Here is a 27,335-nt window from a genome sequence, read left to right as displayed (position 1 = left end):
ACTGCCTCCATTCATTAGGTCCAACCAAAACAGCTCAAGACTTGCCAGAACAGCGGGTGGTAGAGGACTGTAGAGCAGAATTTCTTCACAGCAGTCAATAACATATGTAAGACTATCTAGGGCAACACGGCGATATGATTAGGATAAATTACAACTGGTTGTACACTGGTTGTTGTTTATAGGCTCTCTATAATTGGTCTAAGGGTGCTTTGGCTGGTGAAGACAAATCAAGTGTTTTCTTTTATTCGGTTCTTTTTTTTGTGTTGACTCTGGTCAGCACCAAACAACGGGAATCATGGATCACCAAAAAAATCTTCACTTGCTTCCACTCAATCATAAAGAAGTACTCTCATTGCAATACATGTATTTCAATTTTTTGTATACATGTAATACATGACGTTGTAGCTTTATTTTCATGCAACATAATTGGTAAAATACATTTCATCAAGAATGTAAGTGAGGGACAGAGTTGGATTTTATTGTAGTGATGCACCGAAATGAAAATTCTTGACCAAAACCAAAGTTCAGGACACGTTCAGCTGAAAACCAAAAGAAAGGGTTCTTTTATATGGTTTTTCCCGTATATATATGCTGATGTACATGCTGATGAAAGCCGACAATCGCCATTTTGCTAATAAAAAAAACGGAGAGCATTAGAGGACTAATTTAATTTTAAACACCTTGGTAAATACAACTGTGTTCCTGAAAAGTTGAACACTGCAAAATGTAAATAAAAACAAAATGTATTGATGTGCAAATCATTTAAACCCTATATTTAGTTAAAAATAGACAATGTCAAATGTTGAAAGTGAGAAAGTTTATTGTTTTTTTGAAAAATGCATGCCCATTTTGAATTTAATGGCAGTAACACATTTCATAAAAGTAAAAGTAAAAAGGGACAGGGCCATGTTCTCTACTGTGTTGCAACACCTCATCTTTTAACAACACTTTGTAATCATTTGGGAACTGAGGAGTCCAACTGCCGTTGCTCTGAAAGTGAAATATTTTCCTATTCTTGCTTGATATAGAATTTCAGCTGCTCAGTGGTTCAGGGTCTCCTTTGTTTCAATTCATAATGCGCCTAATGTTTTCAATGGGTGACAGGTCTGGACTGCAGGCAGGCCAGTTTGGCACCCAGATTCTTTTATGACGGAGCCATGCTTTTGTAATGCGGGCAGAATGTGGTTTGGCACTGAAATAAGCAAGAATTAATAAGCACTTGCTGAAATAAGCAAGGCCTTTCCTGAAAAAGACGTCATCTGGATGGCAGCACATTGGGCTCCAAAATTTGTAAATATCGTTTAGCATTAATGGAGTTTTCACAGATGTGTGTACCATCACAGATGCTGGCTTTTGAACTGTGTACTGATAACAAGCAGAATGGTCCCTCTCCTCTGTAGCCCAGAGGACACGGCGTCCATGATTTCAAAAAATTTTTACATTTTGATTTGTTGGACCACAGGACACTTTTCCACTTCGACTCTTAAATGAGCTCAGGCCCAGAGAAGGAGGCGGTGTTTCTAGATCCTGTTTATATATGGTTTCTTCTTTGCATGGTAGAGTTTTAACTTCCATTTGTGGATGCAGTGATGAACTGTGTTCACAGACAATGGTTTTCGTGAGTGTTCCTGAACCTATGCAGTGATGTTTTCCACTACAGAATCATGTCTGTTTTTAATGTTTTTAGTGCCACCCGAGGGCCCAAAGATCGCACTCAATAATGGCATACAGAGATTTCTCCAGATTCTCTGAATCTTTTAATGATATTATGTACAGATGGTGAAATCCCCAAGTTCTTTGCTATTTTACATTGTGAAATGTTTTGAGCTGTTGTACTATTTGCCTGCACGTTGTTGAGTTTACATCTCAGAGTTTACATCTCTCCATCTTTACTTCTGAAAGACTCTCTGAGATGCTCGTTATACTCAGTCATGTTACTGACCTGTTGCCAAGTAATTTAATAGTGAGACGTTCACCCAGGTGTTTCCTTTTAGCATTACACAACTTTACCAGTCTTTTGTTGCCCCTCTCCCAACTTTTTTGAACTGTGTTGCTGGCATTAAATTCAAAATTTGCATAAAAATGTAAACTATACTATTTTTTATTAAATATAGAGTTTAAAGGATTTGCACATCACTGCATTCTGTTTTTATTAACACTGCTTTTTGGAAACAAGGTTGTAATATTAAATTAATTTAATTAATTAAATTAATTGTAAAATTGTAAAAATATAATACTTTAAAGTTTCCAAAAGGCTGAATTCTGAAGTCTCTTCATATTAAAACACCTCTCTTTTTAATACGTAAAGCACATGGACAGAGCTTTGGAACTGCCGCCTAGCAGCCCGAGGTTCCTCCAGCAGGGGGGCGCTTTGAGTAAGACAGACGCTTTATTGTTCATCATTTAGGGAAGCAACAGCCATAAACCTCTGCTGGATCTAACAAACACATCTGTCCGAAGTAACAACTTTCAAAAACTTTTCATTAAATAAGTTTCATTAAATTTAATCAGTTAATGCTACCAAGCATGCAAGTTAAAGACAGTGTAGAAGGCAGCTGCAGATGATCGTGTTTGAGGTTTCCCTACTGACCCACTCAAACTGTTTCTCATTTTCTTTATCATTCAAATTATTAAGTGCTTAAATAAAACAAGTGTTACATTTTTACACTTTGTCACAGTTCTATTTAATCTTTTGCCTTTTTTCCTCTTTCGATGGAAAAAAAAACTAAAAAACAAACTGTGATGTAGGCTTTAGCAAATAATCTAGGTGTTACAACAGCCTAAATCAGTTTTTCTTTCTTTTATTGTACATGATGCATCTTTCAAATGATTAAACATCAGAAAAACAAAATATCAGGATGGGTATCACAAGCTTTCCTCCCACATTATATTTTTACCATACTGCCCACCCTTAACAACCTCCTTTTATACCTAGTTGATTACATCCAACCTAGTTAGACAACTCAGAGTAACTTAGACAATTTAGAGTCACTTAAGCATTGCAAAACTCTGCCAATAGCCAGTGCAGAAAAGCTTTTGAAAAGAAGTTGTTAAGCATTCTGCCTTCTATTTTAAGAGCTTCTATTCACTTCACTGAATCATTCAGATTAACCTACTGCGAGAATAAAATGTAGGCAGTTACTATGACTTCGACTTATAGAAGCACTTCCACTCCATGCAAACAGGCACACATGCCTGAGAGAAAGTCTGCATAATTTGCAATTATATGTGCTAGTAGCAATTGTGTAAAAAGCCTCAGAGGTAATTGCAAAGCAGTAGGCACTCAAAGTAAATCATCATGGCTTAGATCACCTTGATAAAACATTTCTTTACTGAAGGGCCTTGATAGAAAATTCTTCAAGTCAATGGAACAAAGACATTAAAGACATTAAGAACATTAAGGCTGCCATTAAAACTAGTGCAGCCTGCAGCTTTATTATTAGTTGACTTCAATGAAACTGAATTCACAGAGAAGAAGGAGGGTAACCCATCCCACCTCAAGTGAACTGGAATAATTCATTGAATTTTGAAAGTTTATATCTGAAATATTAATAACAAAAACACCTTTCAGGGTCTGTATTGCGTGCTGCAGGGCAAAACATTACTGGTTTATTTTGTGGCTATTTCAAAGTGAAACTACCATCCAAAATCATGGTATGACTTAACTATTAATATAAAAGGTTTTTTTTATTGATGCTGCTGAAATAACAGCAGTTCAGTAAGAGCAAGAAAAGTGTGGGTCAGAAAACAAATTTATAAATAAATTAATTCATTTTTAACTCTCTGCACTCTCTCATGTTCAGCGGTTTAAGATTCTCCATCTCAAACATCGTGTGATCACTGAAGCGGAGGAAACCGGCATGAACCCAAAGTAGCAGATCTCACGACTACAGGTTTTCAGTTTCAGTTTGTATGAAGTAAAATAACAGATACAAACTACAAACATATGAGCGCATGGTATATTTGATTTTTTGCTGCATTACTACAACAACAACAACAGCAGCAGCAGCAACAGGTGACTGAGAGGAACAATAATTAAACTAGAAACAAAACTGAACAATATGTATTCAATACTGGTTTTAATCCTTTCCATAACTAGCCCTGCAGGCCTGTCCTAAACGATACTAAATGTTGCTTCACAGCTGAATTTCTGTAAGTAATTGTTGGCTTCTTATTCTCCAGCTTTGTGTTTTTTTTCGAATTTTCCGCTCCACCTTAAATGGAGCAGCAGTTACGTTCTGGGACCTGTCTAAGTCTAGGCATGTCTAAGTATCTGAAAGTAACTGCTGCACCATTTAAAGTGGAACAGGAATTTCAAATAAGAAGCCAACGCCGTGTCAATTTTCTCAAGTAATTTGTCTCATACATGCGTCCCATTAACTTGTTCCTCCGACTGTCAGATACTGCTGGAATTTGGAAAATACTACATTCACACTTCAGTACCAGCTGGTCTATAGCTTGTTTCATGTCCAAGGCCCTGACCACAAAGTTATCTGATGCAGCTGACCAGGTCAGAAGGCTTCTTGGGTGCCAGAAGTGTGACAGACGGTCGTATGTCAATCCTAGGCTAAGGCTAACCCCAAAAGACCAGCTATCCGTTCATGTCCGCTTCCTTGAGCACAAACTGGACTACTTCAGATGCAGTGGACTAGACAGTGGGCAATGTTCGAGATTCTGCTACACTTTCATTTAAAACATGACTGAATCATCCATGACACAGCTCAATGGGATCACGTTAGCATGGCTTGCACTGCTTGTGAAGGGCATTATCTGCATTTATTTATGGCATACCAGGATAACGGTTATGAAAAAACTCATACTTGAGTAAGAATTTCAACTGGTATACCAAATGAACCAGTATCCTGTGCAGTACTACACCAATGGTGTTTCTCATCAGTGACACTGTGTTCTTTTATGACGGGTTATTTTTCCACAGTCAGCTAGCTGACCCACATGTATTAGTATGAATGGTATACAAAATGCTTAATATGTTCAGAAACTGTGTAATTATCCCAAATTGTCTAATTCCATGATTCTGCGATTCTGGCCACGTCCTCCAAACTGCAGAAACCACAGGGCCACAGAAATTGCCATTTGCTAGATACCAGGGATGCATCGATACCGATAACATGCTCGATACTCGTACCCATAGAAATTCCGACCAACATTCCAGTACCAGCTGATACTGTGTGACGTAAGCTGAGGATAAGCTGCCGCACTAATGGACAAATGCAGTGAAGGAGGCTCTGCTTACAAAGTGGTGTTACTGACTCTGTTACTGCTTTTAGCTTCAGTGCACAGTGTTAGCAGCACTGCTCAGTTTCTCAGAGTGTTATTTTGAATGTAACTGCTGTATTTGAAATTGTTCATGGACAGAGCTGTCTGTAGAGGCTGCGTTTCACACAGCATGGACAGAGCGTTTTCGTACAGTATATAAGTATGTAGGTATATAAATCGCAGGCTTTGTCTGTAAACGATGGTCTATTCAAACGTACAGTGTGAGTCACCAAAGAAGATTTCTAAAATCACAGTGTATGTCTGGCTTTAGAGGACATTCAACTACAGCTCAAGCAGCCAAAGAAAGAAAGAAACAAAAAAAAAAACAACTAAATTTCATAGCGATCATTTAACAAAAACAAATCATTCAATTTAAAGTCTTTAAGACAACCAGAGAGAAAATTAGCATGGCAATATTGTGTTTCACCTTGTACCTTTTAACTGGATGATATTAAATTCGTTCTGATAAAATCGCTAATTGATGTCGAACTTTCTACTGCATTAAATTTACATAAATCTACAGAGTACTGTAAAACGAGCTTGATTAAGTTCTTTTCTGCCATACTTAGCATTCCCTGTAACTGGGCTTTGCACTATCTACTACCTGGCAGCAGAGACCCTCTGGCTAAGTGGCGTGAAGCTTATAGTCCAGCCAGTGTCTTTAGCCGGCTGCAGTAGCTTTTCTATGCATCTATCTTTAAACAGATAAGAAATTCTGATCAAAATGTAAGACAAAAGCAGAAATCATTAATAAATGAGTCTAGGCTGACCGACAGTATGGACAGTTAAAAGTACACAACTATATAAAGTCTGTCACAGTGATGAAACAAAAATACAGATTCATAATGATACATTATATTGACCAATTACAGTTGATTTGTGCTGTCAGACAACTTCACAAACACAAATCATTAACACGTTTTTAAAATACTTCTACTGGAGTAAGGGTGACATTCTTTTGCCCCCTACTACCACATCCTTCCCTAACTAACGTCAAAACACGCCTGTAAACGCATGCCGTATTGAAGCCTTTCACAGTTTATTAACTCCACCACAAAGTCATATGATTTTCATGCTGGGTAAACACAGACACAACAGACTACTTATTAATGATGAATTCGCTCCTTCCGGCTGCAGTCAAAAGATGCCATTTGTACCACATGAGAAGCTTTGTAGCTCCAAACAGCAGCCTTTAACAGCCACAAAGCGCATGCGAGGCAGAGTGGCAGTTTCCAACGCATGACAGGATTGAGAGTGAGTGCTACAGTCATGCAGTCTGGCAGATGGCCTTATTTATTTTTCAAGCACACTGACGACCTGTAGCTGGCTCGGCTTGTCACTCAGTGCGTCAGTGCCCTGCTGGCTGCATTCTACACAGTGCTGCAGAATCACATGCTGTCTGACCTCTCCACCATGGCAAAACGCCCAGCGCGGAAAGCAGGGGTGTGTGAGTGCGTCTATGTTTGTTTTTGTATACTTTCAGGACAAAAGCCTCCAGGCTTTGAAGGAAACCAGAGGACCAACTGTCAGTTAAAATGTTTTATTATGTAAAGTACTGGATGTTTATATGTGCATTTGTATGGGTGTGTTTTATTTATGTGCAGAGGGTTTGTACATCTCATGATTTATGTATGTTTTCAACAAACATGTATGTATGGCATAGACTGTGAAAGCTTTCCTCTTAGGGGACAATACAATATCTATCTATCCATCCATCTATCCGTCTATACAAAAAAGTTCCAGACTTTGTAAAGTGATTTACAAAATTGTTATACCTTGAATTTTTGTAATGAACATAAAACAAAAAAAAATCTAATACATCATCATTTTTTTTGGTTACTGAGGTTGAGAGAAATGTTTAGAGTTAAGCTTAGAAATGTGTTATCACATATATAATTACTTGCATATCATCACTGCTGCATCAAAACCTTGCATCTCCAAAATGATAGCTTTGCAGGAGAATGGGGAGGGGAAAAAAATTGCGTGTGTGTGTATATATATATATATATATATAAATATATATGTATCCTGCTGTTTGTCTGGACTTTTGTGCGTAATCAAATATGTTCAGGACCTGTTCTTGGGTCTTTTATCTCTTGTTGATATTGGCACGAACAGAGATTATAAATGGCTTTTCTAATGTCTTAGAAACTGGGAAATAGTCCCACATGGCTGATGTGTTTACTGTTGATTTACTGCTGCTCTAACTGTTTGAACATGTCTGTACTGACCAGCAAAGGAAAGTAAAAGGAACAAACAGCGATTTTTATTCACCATTTCTCATTTCCATCAATGATAAAATGATTTGTTCTTGTTTTAGGCCTGTTAATTTTTTTTTTTATACAATACAAATTTTCAGTGGCCAAAATTTGATGCAACCCCAGTCTGATTCCACGCCTTGGTATGGCAGTAAAACCAACCCGTGTGTGTGTGCATGTGTTTTGTTGGCTGCTCAAAGCACATCTTTCCTGCCCTAAACACAGCAGATAATGAAGGCAGCTCCTGGAGAAATTGAATTCCTAACAACCAGATCTTCGCACACGATGCTTGACAGGAAAAACAAGGACGGTGGGGGGGCGAGCAAAAGAGAGAGAGCGGAAGTCGGTCGGTTTGAATGATTCGCATGCAGAAGCGGAGTGTGAGAAGAAAGAAAAAAAAAAATAGGGCTGTCTCGGCTTGGCGGGGTGCCAGCATGGCCACTCGGTGTGTCTCTCTCTCTCCAGAGGGAGGCTTTTCAGCATATAAATATCACATTACCACACAAGGAAACACAGACATCAGCTGGCCCTTTAACCTGCACTAACAAGGCCAGCCACCCTCTGCTAATCTGGCCACTGTGTCTGCTGGAGAGAGGATTCCGACTGTTTGGTTCTGCTGGAGTCCCAACATAAAAAAGCTCTTTCCAATGAGGCAGCAAGCTTTAGGGGACAAGAGCCGCTCCTACAATACACAAGCTAAAAAATGTAGAACCAGAGAGGACTGCGTACTGAAAAAACCATGCACTTAAACTGTGTACACCAATTCCACATAAATAAAATATGACCTCAACAATTCCATCCTTCAGTTACTCACATTTGGCAATAACTGTATTCATGCACTGTACATGAATATGTAAATATGTTTTTAACATTTTTTCCCAAAACATGCACATCTGGCAGAGTTCCTAATGTTGCTGCTAGAACTTCAGGAACATCCTTCAGGACTAATAAAGTTAGAGTATTTCTTTCTTATTCATGTGGAAACAATGTTTACATTTGACTCAAAGTACATTGAGTGCATCACCGTTCTTCAATGTGTTCATGCATTAGCATAAGTGACATATTATTGTGATAAATCATGTGTTTCTGAGTAAATCACAGGTATTGTCAATGCCTCTAAACAACTACATGCATCTTTAGACCAAATACAGAGAGCCTGAAAATGATGACAACCACCAGTGTATAGTACTGTCAATATACTCACTTTCATTACCTTTTTCAAATGTAGCACCAATGTTTTGTTGGCATATTTTGTCTGTGTTGATATCTAATATAGTTGTACAAAAGTCTGAGAAACCCTGGTCAGATGACACATTTTATTGATTTTGTATGTAAAAAAAAAAGTCAACACCACCTCCGCATGGAATACATTCAAATGTGACATTTATTTTAGAGTACAATTATTAGTTATTTGCTGAATACTTCCTGAATTTAATATATTGGGAGAAAATAAAGGACAAAATGATATCTAAACACAAATTTCCATTGTATTAACCTCTTATTGACCAGGGTATATTTTGGTTTTTCCATCTGAATTTACATGACCAAATCATAAGGCAAATTATTCAGTAACTGCTTGAAATAAATGTACATTTTTATTTCATTTATTTATTTATTTTTTTGTAAAAGCTCCCCTCAAATTAACAGAACACGTGTTATGCTCATACACATATTGCTGTATGCTTACAATTTACTGCTGAAAGCCAAAAATCTTAGACGCTCTTTGTATTTTTTTATAGAAATTATTTTTACAGAGCAGATCACTGAAGAGACGCCGTCTGTTTATAGTTTATAGCCCAGCATTGTGGAAAAATGGGTCGACTTTCAGTAGACAAAAAAATTCAGCTTCTTCTGTTATAAGGGTTTAAAATTACATCACCCATCTATTTGACTGGAAAGAAGACAGTTACAGCTCTCATACGACCCCCACCTTTTGAATGTAGCTTATGAAATATGAAAGTTATGAAGAATATGATGAAGTGTGTTTTGGAACCACCACTGGTCTCAAGGAGTTGAACAGTGTGTGGACAGTGAAGGCTATTTTCAAACCTTAACCTTTCGTTTCTTTAAGTAGCTCAACATTGATTTCAATGTTATTGTCTTGTTGTATTCAACCCCTTTCTAAACTAACTGTAGGATATTAGTCTTTGTTGATATTTATCAGAAACCTTTCTTCCATCCATCCACACATTTCCTGCACCACTGGCTGCCACACAGTTACTGACTTTTGTGATGAGGTCACAGTTAAGGTTAACTTCTGATGACCTTTTCATGTATATAATGGTTGTCTAACACCACTGCACAGTGGCCAGTGCATCACTATTCTTGTACCAGCCAAATCGTCTTGTTAGTCATTGGCGATGATGTGGGGGTTTTGCTTTGCATACCTTGCCTGTCTGTGAGCAGTTATTTCAGAGATTTTTCTTGGCCTTCCAGATCGTGTCTTGAACTTCAGCATTGCTCACTGTCTTCCATTGCTTAATCATGTTTCAAAAAGTGAAAATTAAAAGCAGAAATTATGTTTAGTTTCAGATCTTCAGTCAGCCGCTTAGTTGAGCCCATGGCTGTTGAGTGTAAGCGCAAGACCCTGACAGGTTTGACAGGCTGCATAATTTATTACACTATGGAATTGTCTACACTTGACTTGGATTAAGGCATAATGAGTCAAGCTCTGAGACCTTACATTAAATATAACACTAGTGGATCAGCTAAAAAGGTTTTCCCAATATATTAAATTCAGCAAATAAAACATGCTAAACTTTGTAGGAATGAATCATAGTTTAAAATGTTCCAAGCAGGTGTGTAATTTCATCACACTTAGAATATAAACAAAATGTAATTTTACTTGGGGTGTCTAAATTTTGGCAAATACGATACATTTCATGTATTGCCAAAAACACAAAAATAGGCAATAAAAATCATTATCTTATTTGAGGAACTGTGTGGAAAATAACAAAGAAATAGTTCAATCAGATTTATTTGTAAAATAATAGAGCAGTTCAGTAAAAGTTGTGGTTGAAGTATAATCTTGGCCACTGAACTGTAATTAATTAGGACAGAAAAAAAATGATTATTTACAAAACTGTGACTGACATAGAAAATTATTATTTAAATATTAATCAGTCCAAATTATTAGCCTCAGAAATGGTGGAAAAAGTGTTGATGATGAATTTATAATGCCTGACACACTGTATCCTGATCATGTGTGAAGTGGTGGTGTTTTTATTTCATCCCTGTTTCTGAAAAGGTTTTGGCTTAATCTGTGTGGAAGACCACACATACAGCTCAATGGCAAAACTACTAACAGACAGACTTATAACAGCTCTAAAGTGAGACAGTTTTTGTCTGGGGTTCTGTACTAGAATTTTAATATAGTGCCTAATAACAAATAATGTTTCAGAAAACTGTTAGGATCAGCTGCTCACTTAGACAGATAAGTCAGATTAAACAGGAGCAACACATCGAGTGTAAAGAGAAATACGAATAATAATACTACATTTGTACATTTGCAATTCTTTGTGTTGTTTCAATAAAGTTTCCTAAAAAAACAGCAAGTCTCCTTCATCATCTAACATTGCTCTGACTAGCTATAGTTTTAGCTTTAGCATTAACTCATCTGTAGAGGCAGCTTCTGTTGCTAAAACCCGCTTGTTATTAGACAATAAAACTACTGCTTTCTGGTGGAATGATCAAACATGTAATGTAAACATGGTTGAACATGGGACTTCCTCAGGATTTTGCAGTCTATCGCAAATATGACATAAACTTTACCATGCATGAGTTTGTAGATGTTTAGTTCAGCCTGATGCCTTCTTCTCCAAAGCTACTTTGGCTGTGGTACGAGAGCCGAGACATTTTTCAATGTTTTTGTCCGAGACCTGAGGCTGTTTTGTCTGAGTCTGAAACCTGACGTCATGGTGCGAGGAGATCCTGAAATGTGCACTGTAACATAGGTGGCTTTTGTAGGTATGATATCTGTCTGCCACATCGAGCAATTTTAGCCAGCATAACCACGTTTCTGGAACCATCTTACCTATGCTACATTGAATAAATGTTATAATAATGTAGGGCATCACACTACCCATCATATTTAAAAGCTCAGTTACGCTATGTGTGGGAATACTAGTGCCTTCCTATGGTTTGCATGAAATTAATCAATAAATCAATGACTTGTTTTAAAACTGCCAGTAAATTCTGTTACCATGGTAACTCGGTTAACCATAGGCTTATGTCTTCAAGCATTGTGATGTTACATTTTTGCCCTAATTCTTAATACATAAAGTCTAAATTACCTGATGTATCAAAATTTATAGACAGATTTTTACACACATTCATACACCCAATCATAAACCACAAGCAGAAGTGCACTACGCCAACTACAAGACAGCCTGGCCCGACAACCTTCGCATGATTAGTCAATACAGATCAATACAGCACTCAGCTACAGTCGAGGGGGTAATGGGCCCTTTTTTCCGCTCATATCTGGCTGACTAAAAAAGAGCATGTTGACAGACAAATGGACGTGTCTGTAATCACCCTGACATGGTAAGTCTGCAGAATGGCTTTAGACTGACAAAGATATGAAGGCTCCATTCGAGGTCTCGATCAATACAATCAGCCACAGCCGAACAGGCGGTAAGAGACGTGGGGATGAATGGCTTTCCAGAAAGAGAAGCAGCCCTGCTGTTGGTGCTTCATTTGGAGGGAGGGAGGTGGGGGCTGGATTATCTGGTGTTTGGCAGACACACAGCCTGTTTGCTTTGTGCTGGAGGTGTTTGACAGTCAACAATATTTCTTACCATATTTTTAATGAGAGTTCATGGGGCAAAAAAAGAAAAAGGCTCTTCCTTGGAACACTTTTGCACTGTTTCCATCTTTAAGATTCTTGTAATGGACAGAAATGGACTGTAATGGCCCTTCAGTGTAAGATTTTCCCATTGTTGCTCTGACCCATTAGAGGATTAAAACCTGCTCTGGTCAGGAACAGTGCACTAAACCGCCTGTTTCTGGCAGAAAGGATTGTTTCTTTTTTTATGCTTTTGAACATTTTTAACAGCCATATTTGAAGTTTGTTTAACTTTGACCTTTTGGAAATCAATGGCTATATACTGTCCTGTGCAAAAGTTTCAATACATCCAGGCAAATGAGATGTTTTGTTAATTTTCTAAGTAAAAGTAAGTTAATACATCCTACACAGTGAACACACTAAAATCTGGCATTTTCATGTTAATTTTAATGCACATTTCTATGTATTTGCTGAATGTAATGGGGGCAAATCAAAAATGTAAACGTGCCATAATCTTTGCACAGGTAACATTTTACGTTTGATTTGATCTAATAAAATACTGGGCATGTGTAGCACAAGAGTGGGTTTCAATTTGTGAAAAAAAAAATAAAATCAGCCATAAAAATAATAACTGGTGCCTCCGTAAACATAATGTTGTTTAAATTTCCAGTAATCATAACTTCATTACAAAGTCACAGTGAAGATAAACAGCCTCCTCCAGTTTATCTACTGTGCACACACAGGAAAAGTTTACTTAGTTATAATTTACACAGCAAACAACAGGAGTGTTAGCAATAATTTCAGGGGTGGGTGATATGGCCAAAATACTATAATATGTATCACGATACATATTGTGACATTTTCTCGATACACGATATACATCACAACATTTATTCTGTTTTCCTGAGCTTTGAACAGAGAAAAAAGAACCACTAGCATATATATATATATATACACACACACACACACACACACACACACACACACACACACATATATATATATACACATATATATATATACACATATAACTATCAAAAACTATGAACACAGCAATAATCATTCAATATGGTGAATAATGCGCTACATTAAATCCAATTATGCTCTCTTAGTAATGACACATGCAGTTAGTCAGCGTACTTTAGATACAGATATGATGATATGCTTAGAACAACATATTGTGACAAATGATCAAAATAACAATAGATATTGTCATATTTATCATATAATATATTTGATATTTAATAATAACGCATTACAGAACACTTTCATGATATGTGTTATTGGGAGCAGGCTTTCCACATACGATAAATATTGCTACATGGTTAATATTATCTTTATTAGAGAAATAAAATTGTTTTCCATCATAAGTCAGCAGTTATTCTTTTCAAAAACTTGTTAAACACAAAATTATTGCAAATGCATATACAGAATATTCTGCACGTTGTCATGTTTTTTTGGTGGTATTATGAGCAAAGTAAAGGAGATCAGTATAATATCTGTGGTGTAATGATTTCTGTGTGCATTAGTGCTTTTCAAACGTTTGAACAATTTCACAATAATACCGAAAACCATGATATTTTGCACCCGATATCACGACAGCAAGTTTTCTAACCATCCTATCCCGTATTGAAAACCACTGTCAAATCAATTTTCAAAGAATGAGGGCTGAGGAAAATCAGATTACGCACTGAGGGTGAAATAGTCTGTATTCACAGAATCAAACAGCGTAAGTGAACTACACATAGCTATTATTTGATTTCACTGCTCTGAGCATACCAGCGCGTATATCTAATAAGGAAAGAAAAGACAAGAGGACAGATGATGGAGTCTTCCCACTAATCCTGGGCATGGAGGGGCGGATCAATATCTTCTGCGCTCAGTAATAAATGCAGCAAGACTGTTAAAGCACCTCTAAACAGATGGGATGTAATATGTGTGTGAGTGTGCGGGTGTGTGTGTGTGTGTGTGTGTGTGTGTGTGCGCGTGTGTATGCCTAAGCCATCCGAAAAAGCCCTAGCTACCCCTCCTCCTTCCCAGAGGGGCTACGCACTGCTGTTCTCAGCTCAGCCCTGCCTTTTTTCTTTTGAGTGGGTGGGAGAGCGAGCCCCTCATTCTCATTCAGAAAGGGGGATGGGGGGAGCGGAGGACGACAGGATGGAGGGATCCGCACTCCTCGTCGAGGCTTTATGGAAGCCTTTATTTATGTCCTGCTTCTTTCTCTCCCCCAATAACCCCCTCCAACCCCTTCCCCTTCATTCCGCCCCCCTCTCTGACTGGATTTAGGGCCGGCATCTGAGCTGCCAGCACTCCTGCAGCGGATAAAAGGCAGCGCGCGGCAGCCTGCACCTTCACACCGGCTTTTATGACCCTCCAAAGGATCAGTAGAGAGAAAAGCCCGAGGATAGAAAAAGAAAAAAAAAGGAAAAAGAAAAAAAAGCAGCCACTGAGAAAACAAGGCAAACACAAGCAAAGAGGATTCCAGTTTAGATTCCACTGTTATTAACCAGAGCCAGACAACACAGGCTCATGGGATGAAAAGTGGTTACGAGTTCGAGAGAGCTTTTTTTCCTTCTCAGCCAACTGTGGCTAAGAAGACCTGAAAAGAACAAGTGCAATAAAAAAGAAAGAGAAAGACAACAAGAGCGGCTCTCCCCGGCTCTGTCATCGCGTAATCACCCTCTGAGTGATATAAAAGGGAGCAATTACATTTCATCAGTGCTATTTATACATCAGCAGAAAATGAGTGTACATAATTTAGACAACAGTGTCTATGTCAATATCTCATTAAAGCTAATGTGACTAAGAGGGTGTGGGAAACGCTGGCAGTGGCACTCACAGATGTTTGCACATGCCGATTTCGGCAACCCCCCCGCCCAATAAAACAAACAGCCAGACAAAAGGGCTGTTTCTTGGACCCCCTGTACTAGAAGCTTAATCCACATGTAAACACCAGAAGACGTTCACAAAGAAACAAAGACAATTCTGATCCACCATAGTGGAAAAAACAATCAGGAGAACCATTTTTTAAGAATTCTCCATTAAAAAAACACCCATACAGACAAAGGTATCCGTCTGGTGGGATGACATATGTACGCACCTTTCTGACCAAGAGCAGATGTACCATCAAACTGGACACGCTAGCCTTAATGTCAGCCGCTGTCTGTATTTCTGTGAGGTGCTCTGCTGCGGTTTTGGGCGCAGAAAGGCTGAAGCACCTCGACATTTACTCTGGATGAAAGGGAAAACATGAGAGGCCTGGGAGCTGCACTGGACTTCATTGATTTATAATTAATCAAGGACAGAGCTAGGCTGCCATATTGCACCCGGATATAATCTCCTTTAAACGCACTGCTTGACAGCATGGACACAATAAGGAGGAGCGTTTGCCAAACTTCAGGAAACCCATGAAGAAAAAGTGGCAGTGCTGAAAGCGTGTTGATGCAATGAGTCTTCTTTGAAATATTTAGACTGGTTGCTTCAGCATGACTGCAGTCAAAATGGCAGACGGGAGCGCTTGAGGTGAGCCGAGAGGACGGTGCATTGCGCCCTCTGCTGGCTCAGCTGTGAATAACAGCAGGCTTAAAACTGGAGCTCAAAATTGACAATTCAGGTGCTCTGAAGAAAGAAATAAAGCACTAAAGCACCCCAGCAGTCTCAGTACTACAGTACTACAACTGATTTTGCAGTCAAACATAAGCATGGCCTCCTTGGGAACTTGTAGAAACAGGCAGACGTAAGTCAATATCTTTAGGCCTGCTCCAGAGGGAGCGAAGGAGAGAGAGATGGATAGAGGGGAAACAGACAGAGACAGAGACGGCTCATTCGGATGCCAAGCGAAGCCACGGCAGCAGCAATTACACCTCCATTTCACACAGGGAGAGCAGGAAATGAGGCAGGAAGTGTGCTGCAGGCTACACGAGAAGACAGCAGGGGGAGCAGAGGCAGACAGAGCGGGAAGAATGTCTGCATGTGCCTTCAAGCTGCTACATGCTGCTTAGTTCAAGTGCTGTCGCTGCTCATGTTTACAGCTGAATTTCAGAAAGACTAAAAGGGGTCATAGAGAGGGGAGATAAATATATGAAGAGACAATATAGAGACAGAAACAAACAAATACAGGAAAGAAATGAAAGAGCGAGAGCTGTAGCGATAGAGAGAGAGAGAGAGAGACAAACTATCAGACAGACAGACAGAAAGAGACTAACCTGCTCTCTGAACTGCTCCTGGGAGAGACAGTCCGTCATGTTGACGCAGCCAAGCAGGCAGCCGGTGGGGTAGTCTTTAGGAAACTGCACATCTGGGGAAGCAGGAAGAAAACTCCAGTGAATGAGTGAGCTCCTTAACATTCAACCCCTTAACACTCAGACTTCCATTCCTCACTACAACTTTACAATAACCCCATCATTTTGCACCATTTTCCATGTAGTTAAAGAATACTAAAGCTGGCTTTACACTGTGACATTTCTATGCAACTTTACTTGCTTGAAACCTTCATGAAACTTAATTGCACCTGTGTTGCATCCTGAAACCTGCAACCATAGCAAGCTATTGTTTCTGTAACCAGCTGACCTAACTAGCCAGCTAAGAGTAACAGTAACAGCTGTTTAAATGGCTGCATGTGCCACTGTTTATTCTTCTTTAGTCTGCTGTTATCTTGATCTACGCAGTTATTCATTTTGTCCTCTCTTCATGCCCTCTAATTCTACACAGAGCTCAAATTCATATGGGATCTAAATGAAAACAAATATTATAAAAGCAGGAGACCGAAACACACTCCTCAAACTCGCAGTGCTGCTAGGAGATGATAAGCGAGACATCAAGTACAACTGTAATGTTAGATATACAGTAACAGACAGACAAGAGACAGATATCCAGATATAGAAAACAATGGCAGTAACAGCTGAAAAAAAGAAAGCTATAAAAAGACTATAAAAATGCAGGAAGTATGTTAATAACATTATGCCGATAACTTCGAAAGGATGATATGATGTACCTAAAAATAAACTGGTAAGTTGGCTACTAATAGGAATAATTAAATGTGTTGCTTTTTCATTGTCTAACATGCCAAGTTGCACAGAAATTACATTAGACACAACTCACAACATGCAACTAGTTGCATGAAAGTCTCACCTTGTAAAGCCTAAACCTAACAATATGGACATACAAAAGAGCTTAACTGGTTAATCCCTTCAATTCAATTCAATTCAGTTATTATTATTTTTCAGCTAATAATCTTACAACTTAATATTCAGTAACTACTATACATTATATAGTAACTACAATTAAATACGGATGCAAGTTATGTATGCTACCATTCTAAAACTTGAAATCACTTATGTTATATTCGATAATAACCTATATAATGTAGATTTAAATTTAATGAAAAAGACAACAGGTATTTTTAGATGTTTTGTTCCTTATTTCAAAGATTGTGAGTTACAATATTCTGCAAATTCATTCTGTTATTATCTATTTAAAGTAATATTTTGTCACTTTTTCTGCCTAAAGATTTGTTCACTACCATTCAAATATAAGCCATTCTGGATATTAATTTTATCAGTTTTCAATATTATACAGCTTTCTCTGCTGTCATAGCACAATCATCTGCGCCCCCATTCAACCTAGTTTCTTTTTTTTGTTTAGATTATTACAGATTAATTTTAAGCAATTAAATTTCATGCAGCTACCATTTTACCATTTCATCTTTTATCCATTTTTCATATTTAACTGAAACTAGATTTGTTTTTACGGCTGAAAACACTGATTCCGAACATTTGAACATATGTATGTACTACAAATGGACGCAAATCCAAATGTGTACATCATTTCAGCAGAAAGAGAATATATTAAAATACATTACACCACTTTTGACAATAATTATGTTGATGAGCTTTTTATTATTCTGGAAATAACGTACTTAAACCAAACCAATTTAATGCACCAATTTGTTCAGTGCAAGAATCCTCTCTTCTACCACCAAAACAAAAAAAAACAAAACAGAAATGTCACACTGGTACAGTTTCAGGCCTTTTGGCTCATTTCGACTCTAGTGTGAATGACAGGCTCCCTTCCAGCTGTCTTCAGTTTCACAAGCGTGTCTGGATATTATGCAACTTTACTATGGAATTTGGAGAGGATCTGACTGGTGGCATTCATTAACACTGCATAGTGATAAATGCTGACTTGTCACACTTCTGAGAAACCTGACACACTTCTTCCAGCTATGAACGACATAAAATCATACCTTGCTTATAAATCTGCCGATACATGGCCTCCACCTGGGCAATTTCCTGAGGAGTGGGTTTTTTGACTGCAGCAGCAATCCACAGGCGCCCTCTGTGGGAGGTATACCATGTCCTGCCTTCCACTCTAAACAAATTCATAAAGATATTTAGCTTGAAGGACCGCGAAACTGAGCTGTTACACATAATAACCATGACAGAATCTTCATTATTCAAAGAAACGCTCTCAGAAATCATTTATTTAGTTGAGTATTTGAATAAGACATGAGCAGTTCGGAATAAAAAGTGAAATAAATTTTGTATCAAGAATTGCATAGAACAAGATTGGGTCACAAGCAGCTAATAAACATACAAAACATCTATTCAGCCTTAAGCAGCCTAGCCCTGTCCATTTACATTGAACTTCTAACGATTTTTCTGCCTGGACTGCTTTTTGAATGAGGCACAATACAGGGCAGCCAATCAAAACAGGCTAATTTGCATATAACAGTCCTAAAGACACTAACAAAACCAAGCGGTTTAACTCTAAGGTTTAAAGAGAGGTTGGAAATGGTGCTGTAAAAATGAATTAAGGCTGTTTTGGTACACAAAAAAACAATAGCATTAGTGGATCTCAGGGAAAACAAACAAAAAAAAAACAAAAATATAGGACATGGGCTCTTTGAATGACATACACCTACAAACACAAAGATAAACCACTAAATTAACTGAATGATCAGGTTGGTTTCACCAGTTATACAAGCTGCACACAAAGATGTAAAGTTAAACTCATAAAAGATATATTTTTTGGCACATAATATGTTTTATTTAAAAATATGGATAATAATATAGTAAAAATTGTTAATGGCCAAATCCTAACAGGCATAAAAATGCCCAAAAGGCATAGTATCTGATTAATGTTAGAGTTCTCTATGGTGGGTTTGTTGAAATGGAGGAGATCACCTCTTTATGCCACAGGTGAGAAGTGAGGCCCACGGCTGATGCATGCTGAGACAACAGCCCCCGTCTGCCATCTCCTGTAGCTCTCTGTCCTGCAGCCGGAGTCTAGATCGTTCAGCCTTCTGCTCACTTCCTGCAGCCTTCACTTGAGACCTGCGAGGGGCCTCACCACCACCAACGTCCACCCACTGACCCATACACATTTACATCATTACACACAATCTCATAATCTCTTGCAAATAACAGTCATGTTATGCCCAGTTCTATAATGTGTTGATGCCCACCTGAGGCGCAGCCTGTACAATGTTTGGGTTGACCAGCTCCCTGAGGTGTTGACGGCCAGTTGGGCCCGAGCTCTTTGGTGTCTGGACCAGAGTTCCAGTATTGATGGCTTTCACAGTCTCATCAAATCTGTTGAAGTCAACATGCATAAACATCAGTTCTTCAGTCAGACTTCTGCTTTAATTAATGTTGATCAATCAAAAACATATGGAAAATGCTGATTGTTTTACAAGATAATGTGAATTCAGTGTGGATTCACTGTCTTCTTTATGATTTTGTTAGTAAACCAAAGGGAGTTACACTACTGCAGGCCGTTACTATACCACATTAAAAGTACTGTCACAACTAGGTGTACTGGACCTTTCCAGTGTGTAACATGGAAGACAAAAAAGTTGGTGTATTTATTCATTCAGAATGTTACTATAATGTGCCTTTGCAGTGAATTTCAAAGAGAAAACTTTGACCCAAAATAAAATGGACATAAGAGGTAAGGAAAATCTGCCAAAAATAGCTTAAGTTCTAGAAAGTTAATTAAGTATGCTGTAATTCCAATTCAGGAGCATAAAATACACAAAAAGACCTAAGCTGGCAGAGCCAGCGGGTGATATGTGCGGACAGCCTGAAATTTACACAGCAAATGTATAAATCAAGCAAAAAAGACCTGGGCCTAAAATGTAAATTTGAGGGATTTACAGAAAAGAAAAAAAAAAATTACTGTCCTTCAAATGAACACAAATTGTGAGCTTCCAACTTTATGTCGCTTATTGTTTAAACTATGCATATGAACTGGAAGCTCGCCCTGCTTAGGTCATATACTGTCACTTTCCGAACTGTATCTCCATTTTTTTCTCTACACCATTTGAATACGGCAGACGTCCTTTACAATGTGTGAAAATTTCATGATAATGGAGGCAGAGACATCATTTGGAATAAGACCTTTTTACATCAAATTACATTCAAAGTTCAGAATTTTTTCACAATGCATGTTTTTCTTTAAACAGCGACAATATGTTCATTAATTTAAGCTAATAATATGTGGTACATATGTCTTTCAGTTACATTATGTTTCTGTAATATCTGTTATATTAGACAGTGTTTTTGTCATTCAGTAAAGCCTAAAGTTTTGTTCATGTAAAATGCAGTACTGTGTCTGATGTTTTTATGGATGTGTCCTTGATTTTAGGTTTGTCGGTTAATCACTGACTAATAACAGTCAGGTATTGGTCAAAAGAATTTGCATCTCTAAAAAAGCCAAAAAAAAACAAACAAACAAAAAAAAACAACCCTACAGTCATTCTTTACAGAATAAATATCCTATCTTGACATAACTTAGATATAGATGTGCATCTTTGAATCTTTGCAGCTTCTATATCTTAAATCCCCACAGGGTATCACTTTAGGGTCCTCTTAATCAAAGCAATCACAAAAAATGTTGTGTATAACTCATACTTATTGTAATACTGAGTCAGGTTCTCCCCTTCCTCCAGCACTCGTCTGCCTGCAAAGTCCAGTGTGATCTTGCGGTCTTTGCGGGAGGCGTGACGAAGGTCTCTGAGCTCTTCCTCCCTCTTTCGCAGCACCTCACGCTCTGCTGGAGAGAGCCACTGGTTGGAGTCAGTGGCAAAATAGTCTGACTCATCATCCAAGACTTGAGTTCGGCGAACACTGAGAAAGAGCAAGGCCTGGTTAACAACTCATTACCTTCAACATTTCGCCTTAGACAGAAAACAACCATTATACTGCAATTCAGTGTGACCACCAGTAAGTTGAGTAGTTGAGTCCTGGCCTGATTTTCATAAAATGACTTTACATATCTGCGACTTAAGGCTTGACTTGGACTGAGACTGAAATTTGCACTGTCCAATGTGTGAATAATCTTTATAAAATATATAAAATAACTGACTACCATAAACTCAGACTGAGTCAGAGTCTACCACCTAATACAACAACCAGCGATCAAACATAAGTGAAGCTTTACACCCCACATCTAAGGCCGGAGGTGAACTCCACCTGAGCACCTTCTTAGGGACTTTGGACGTGACTTGGACTTGAGAACTAATAACTTAAGATTTAAAAGAAAAGGTAAGTGACTTGACTTCAACACTGGTGACCACTCAGGCAGACAGACAGCACTAAGTGTTAAGAGTAGCCTACCTGTTTTTGTCAAACTCTAGCAGTTTATCTTTGTGTTGAATAGCCTTCTCCAAGCCTGCTTTAATCCTGGCCTCCTGGTGGGGTAGAATGTCTTTATCCAATCCTTCATATGCAAAACGATCTGTCGGTTTAAAAGAGACACAACCAGGCTCACATCTTACCCAAAGAGAGTTGGAGTAAAAATTGAAGGAAGAGGAAATAAGCACATGAATCTGAGATCACAACACTCTAAGCCAAGCTAATTCTTTTCTAACCTCCCATGAGTTTCTTCCGGAGTTTCTGACTTTTGTTCGAGTCCCGCTGCAGGATCTCCTGCTCCTCTTTAGTGCACACCTGACAAGAAAGTTGAAGAAATAAATTAAGAGAAACTGCTTTAGTGTTGAACTTCGCTGAACAAATAAAAGCAAATAGTACACTGACTGTCATTCGCGAGAGCAGTTTTAAAGGGCCCATGTCACTGAAAACTTAATCTTCCCCATTTTTTATAAAATAAAAAAGTTTTAAGAAATATGTAAACACTGTTAAAGTCTTAAAATGTACCACTAACTACTCAGTCCACATATGGAAACCCAATTCATACTGAAGTTCTAAGGAGTGTTTCAGCTCAGAATGCGTTTTCAATGAGGCACAATATAGAGCAGCCAGTCAGAGCCCATTTATATATATCAGTCTTAAAAGTACAGTAAAAAAGAAGAGCCTGTTAATTTTACAGTACAAAGAGAGGTCAGAAAATGGTCACATAAAAAAAATCACAGCCATATTGGTACATGGTGCATATCAGAGAAAAAATTAAATATAGCAAAAATGTAGGACATAGGCCCTTTAACTGTAGTGACGTTCGATGAGTCGAGGAAGTTTAAATTGATGCCCGTAAGTATGTATGTATGTATGTATGTATGTACGTATGGGTGGTTGATTGACTGTTCCCTGACTGGCTGAAATGAACTGCGAGGACAGATGTTGGTTTAACTTTTAACAAGAAACACATAATAATTAGGATGATATAATTATTGTGGTTCCAACCGAGTCATGGTTCACACAAATATCCAGCATGTGTACAAGTTCCATACGTACCAGACTGCCACAAAAGAAACACGGACCAGAGCCCTCCTGTTCACACACGATCCGGCCACAGGTCATGCAGTTGTTGATAAGTTTGTGCTTCTGGGCCAGGCAGTCGCAGGAATGGCGTCCAGGCAGTAACACAGCAAGCCTATCTTGACCCTCTTTGGCATACAAATTTACAAACTTACTCTTTTTCTTCGTGGAGGAAGAGCTGCTGTTCTCTTGCGCCTAAACAAAGTAAGCACAATCCTAAGATGCAGTATTAGAAGAACCTGAAGCTCAGAGTTTGTTAAAGTCACAACATATACCTTAAGCAAGTCTATAGGAGTTTTTACAGCTTCTGGCTCAGGCTCGGCTTGGCTGAAAGAGATGACCTCTTGTCTATTCCTGCCTTTTCGCTTCGACTTCTTCTGGGTGTCCCTTGCAACATCTGGACCTTCTGTAGCAGCAAAATCACAGTTTCAAGAGATTCAAGTTAGGGAATCTGACTCACTTAGGCTAATCAATTCCATAAAACTTAAAATGTGTTTACTCACAGATGATTCACATGAGTAACAATAACAATACAGTGCAAGAACAAGCTGAAGACCTTTACAACTCAGTTTAGCGCAAAAGATACTCATGTGAAGGAACACAGTACAGCATGAACATTGTAGACATAAATCTAGCAAGGATGTTCCAAAAAACATCACGGATTATATTCAGATGTGCTCATCTTTGTTACCTGTCACTGTCTCCCTCATGGGGATCAGTTCTGGCCCACTGTCAGCCTGTTTTCGACACCGCTGCCATCGCTCTAACAGCTCATCAATGAACTGTTTCTTCTTCCCTCCAGTTCCTTGCAGGAGATCCCCCACATACTCCGCAAGTTCATCAGCATTGTTGATGGACAGGATATATCTAGTACATCACAAATGGTTAGCAGTTAGCTATGTAGTCAACCTGGCTTGAAACTGACTGGCTGCTTACGACCAGCCATTACATTTAAACCACCTCCTTGTTTCTACACTCATTGTCCATTTTACCAGCTCCACTTACCTTATAGGTGCACTTTGTAGTTCTACAGTTACAGACTGTAGTCCATCTGTTTCTCTGCATACTCTGTTAGCCCCCTTTTACCCTGTTCTTCAATGGTTAGGACCCCTACAGGACTACAGCACTGACTGGCATAGTTAGTGTGTGTTGCGCTGGTACGAGTGGATCAGACACAGCAGTGCTGCTGGAGATTTTAAACACTGCATCCACTCACTGTCCACTCTATTAGACACTCCTACCTTGTCAGTCCACCTTGAAGATGTAAAGTCAGAGATGATAGCTCATCTGCTGCTGCAGTTTGAGTTAGTCATCCTCAGTGGTCACAGGACGCTGCCCACAGGACTCATTCTCAGTCTAGCAGTGACACTGAGGTGAACCCCAGCAGCACTGCTGTGTCTAATCCACTCGTACCAGCACAACACACACTATCACACCACCACCACGATTTATCACTGCAGTGCTGAAAAATCCACCACTCAAATAATACCTGCTCTGTGGTGGTCCTGTAGTGGTCCTAACCTTTGAAAAACAGGGTGAAAGGAGGCTAACAAAGTATGCAGAGGAACAGATGGACTACAGTCTGTAACTGTAAAACTATAAAGTGCACCTATAAATAAATGGAGCTAATAAAATGAAAAATGAGTGTAAACACAAGGAGGTGGTTTTAATGTTATGGCTGCTCAGTATTAACGTTACTGAAAGATACTGGCAGCTTCATAGGCTACGTTTACACGGCAGGTAAAAGTGGCCCAAATCTGATTTTCTCACCAAATCTGATTTTTTTGTTTGGCTGTTCACATTGTCTTTTAAATGTGACCTGTATGCGACATCAGTCTGAACAGATCAGCTCCTAAACCGACCCGCATGCGCAAAAGAACAGTGCTTCACGTGGCGGCTCATCCAGAGGTAAACAGTCATGACGGCCAGTGAACGCCAGTCGCTCCCGCAGCTCTCAGTTTCGTCTTCGCCTGCATCACATGAGCGAGTATAAAGGTCCAGTGGTTGACTATGGAGGACCAGATTTGCCAAATTGAAAAATAAATAAAATTAAAACATAAATGGCTCAGTAAATTAATCAATAAATAAAAAAACTAAATAAAGTATATATTGCATGTTGTGATTGTAATTATGCACATATTTCCTTTTTCTGCAGTTATATATTTCTCCATTTATTTATTTCTGTATTATTTATTTTGTTTTATTAATGCCATTTTATATTTTTTCCATATCTATATTTTTAACAATTGCTCGCTTTATTCTTTGATTCATGTATTCATTCATTTTTTCATCAATTCATTTATTTATTTTTTCATTAATTCATTTATTTATTTCTGTATTTCTTCGTTCATATGATAATGAGGTGGCGTGTTTTTCATGTTCAGGCTTAGCAACCAAGACCAGGAGGAGAAGAGCTGATTAAACTATTCTTTCACCAACTCCATAAAGAACTGCACGGACAGATCACTCTCGATGGCTTCCACAGGCCATATGTGAGAAGGGCGTCCAAATGTCTGAGTGATCTGAATTTAGCAGGAAAAGACGATGAACCACCTCCTCCAAAGTTCTGAACATTACGGGGTCGACCTCTGAATCAGCAGAGGCAGCTAAATGGATCAAACTGTCCCCACAGCCTCCACACGAACGAGTCAATAATCCGGACCTGCATTTTCAGCCAGATCAGCCGAGACTCTCAGATCTCTGACTGTCTGCTGTCTGTAAGAAGCCATTATTGTACTGTCTTGTCCTTAGTTACCGCTGAGAGAGCAAAACATGTACAATCGATCTACAGAGTCTGACATCGATCAACCAATAGGAATATTAAGACGCTGTGACATCATTGACTGACAGCCCCTTTATTATCATAAGGACAAGGAAATACAGAAATAAATAGAGAAATAAATAAATATAGAAATTAATAGTTATGGAAATAAATTAATAAAATAAATTAATAGACAGAAAAAATGTTAATGAAACATTTAAATAACAAAAAGAAAAATAGAAAAATTAGCGAGAAGGGTAAGTTACTAAACAGACATAAATAAATGCAGACATTAATTTATGTAAGATTTTAATTATTAATATATTAATTGTTATGTATATTTATTTATTTTTAGATTTATCATCATTATTCTTTGCAATTCTACTTCATATATTAATTTACGTCATTTATTTAAGTCATTTATTTTTAATTTTGGCAAATCTGGTCCTCCATAGTTGACAGCTGGACTCATCACTCAGAATGTGTTCGAGTTCGTTATTCGGTCACTTCTTTGGTTCGAGTCCTCGGGTTCTTTAAACTGTTCTCTGACGCTGCAGCCTCGGGCTCCTCCGGCCGCCCTCGGCCGCGTTCGGCCGGTTCGTTCGAAACCTCTTCGAACACGGAGCGGTCTGATGAGTCTCTTCTAATGTTTTGGTTCAGAAACATCAGACTAAATGTTTGAGTCTCAGCAGTGCGAAATTATGACGAATGTCGAGTTGGACTGACGTAAAAGTCGCATGAATTCCAATCTGGCTGTTCAGACTGAGTCGCATTGCCGCAGATCGTACCAGATACGTATCGGATTTCAGTACCACATATGAAAGCGTCTCAAATCAGAATTGAAAATGTCAGATCCATGCGTTTTTTGCTGTTCACACTGCCACACATCTGTGTCACGTTTGAGGAAAAAGATCGGATTTGGGCCACTTTTACCTGCTGTGTAAACGTAGCCTTAGTTGTACGTTAGCTGCGTTAATGTCAGCTATAGACAGATAACGTTAATGTCAGTCAGTCTACGGCCAGTCACACAGGCTGCGCGTTAAGGCTCAGTAACTGACTAGCCGGTTTGCCATGGAAACTAGCCGGCTAGCTTAGCTAGCTGGCAAGCAGTTCGCAGAGTGTACTTACTGAACAATGTCGTCGCTCGCTTCCAGACCAAATTTATTATTTAACTGATCCACACACCAACGAAGCAACGACTCCGACATTATGGAAATCCACTACATTAGAAAGTGCAGAATTCGCGGAATGTTGTTTTACAGGTTAAAACGGAGTTCCAGCTCACAAGCACCACAGCTAGCACTGCCTAACGCCAGATGACAAGATATTCAAAATAAAAGTCCTGATGGTGATAAAAGTCCTTTAAATATGATCACCCTGAGGACACTAATCTAAACACAAACCATACCATAAAGCTTGTGAAAGTTCATCGACATATTTAAAAGCAGATCTTACTGATGTAATTTATAAGATAAAATTCATGCTACTCGAATGAGGAATGAAGAAAAGGTTTCTACACAACGCACAACATCATATTA

The 27,335-nt window shown here is 38.6% G+C and overlaps 1 protein-coding gene across 1 annotated transcript in view; it reads right to left on the bottom strand.

The window, feature by feature from the left end:
* Positions 1-27,152, bottom strand: part of trip4 (thyroid hormone receptor interactor 4) — a 66,983-nt gene extending 39,831 nt beyond the window's left edge. Inside the window, exons 1-11 of the mRNA XM_036586785.1 lie at positions 26,926-27,152; positions 23,728-23,903; positions 23,312-23,442; positions 23,013-23,231; positions 22,193-22,271; positions 21,939-22,059; positions 21,234-21,449; positions 19,787-19,913; positions 19,506-19,690; positions 18,566-18,690; positions 16,527-16,618 (exon numbers count right to left, since the gene is read on the bottom strand). Of these exons, the coding sequence (XP_036442678.1) occupies positions 16,527-16,618; positions 18,566-18,690; positions 19,506-19,690; positions 19,787-19,913; positions 21,234-21,449; positions 21,939-22,059; positions 22,193-22,271; positions 23,013-23,231; positions 23,312-23,442; positions 23,728-23,903; positions 26,926-27,005 (1,551 nt within the window). The 5' untranslated portion in view covers positions 27,006-27,152. The remainder of the gene's footprint in view (positions 1-16,526; positions 16,619-18,565; positions 18,691-19,505; positions 19,691-19,786; positions 19,914-21,233; positions 21,450-21,938; positions 22,060-22,192; positions 22,272-23,012; positions 23,232-23,311; positions 23,443-23,727; positions 23,904-26,925) is intronic.
* Between the last annotated feature and the right edge of the window lie 183 nt (positions 27,153-27,335).

Source organism: Colossoma macropomum, unplaced genomic scaffold (genome assembly GCF_904425465.1).
Source record: "Colossoma macropomum unplaced genomic scaffold, Colossoma_macropomum, whole genome shotgun sequence".
Classification (NCBI taxonomy): Eukaryota; Metazoa; Chordata; class Actinopteri; order Characiformes; family Serrasalmidae; genus Colossoma; species Colossoma macropomum.
The sequence above is the reverse complement of the archived record's forward strand: the minus strand, read 5'-3'. Positions and strand labels throughout refer to the sequence as shown.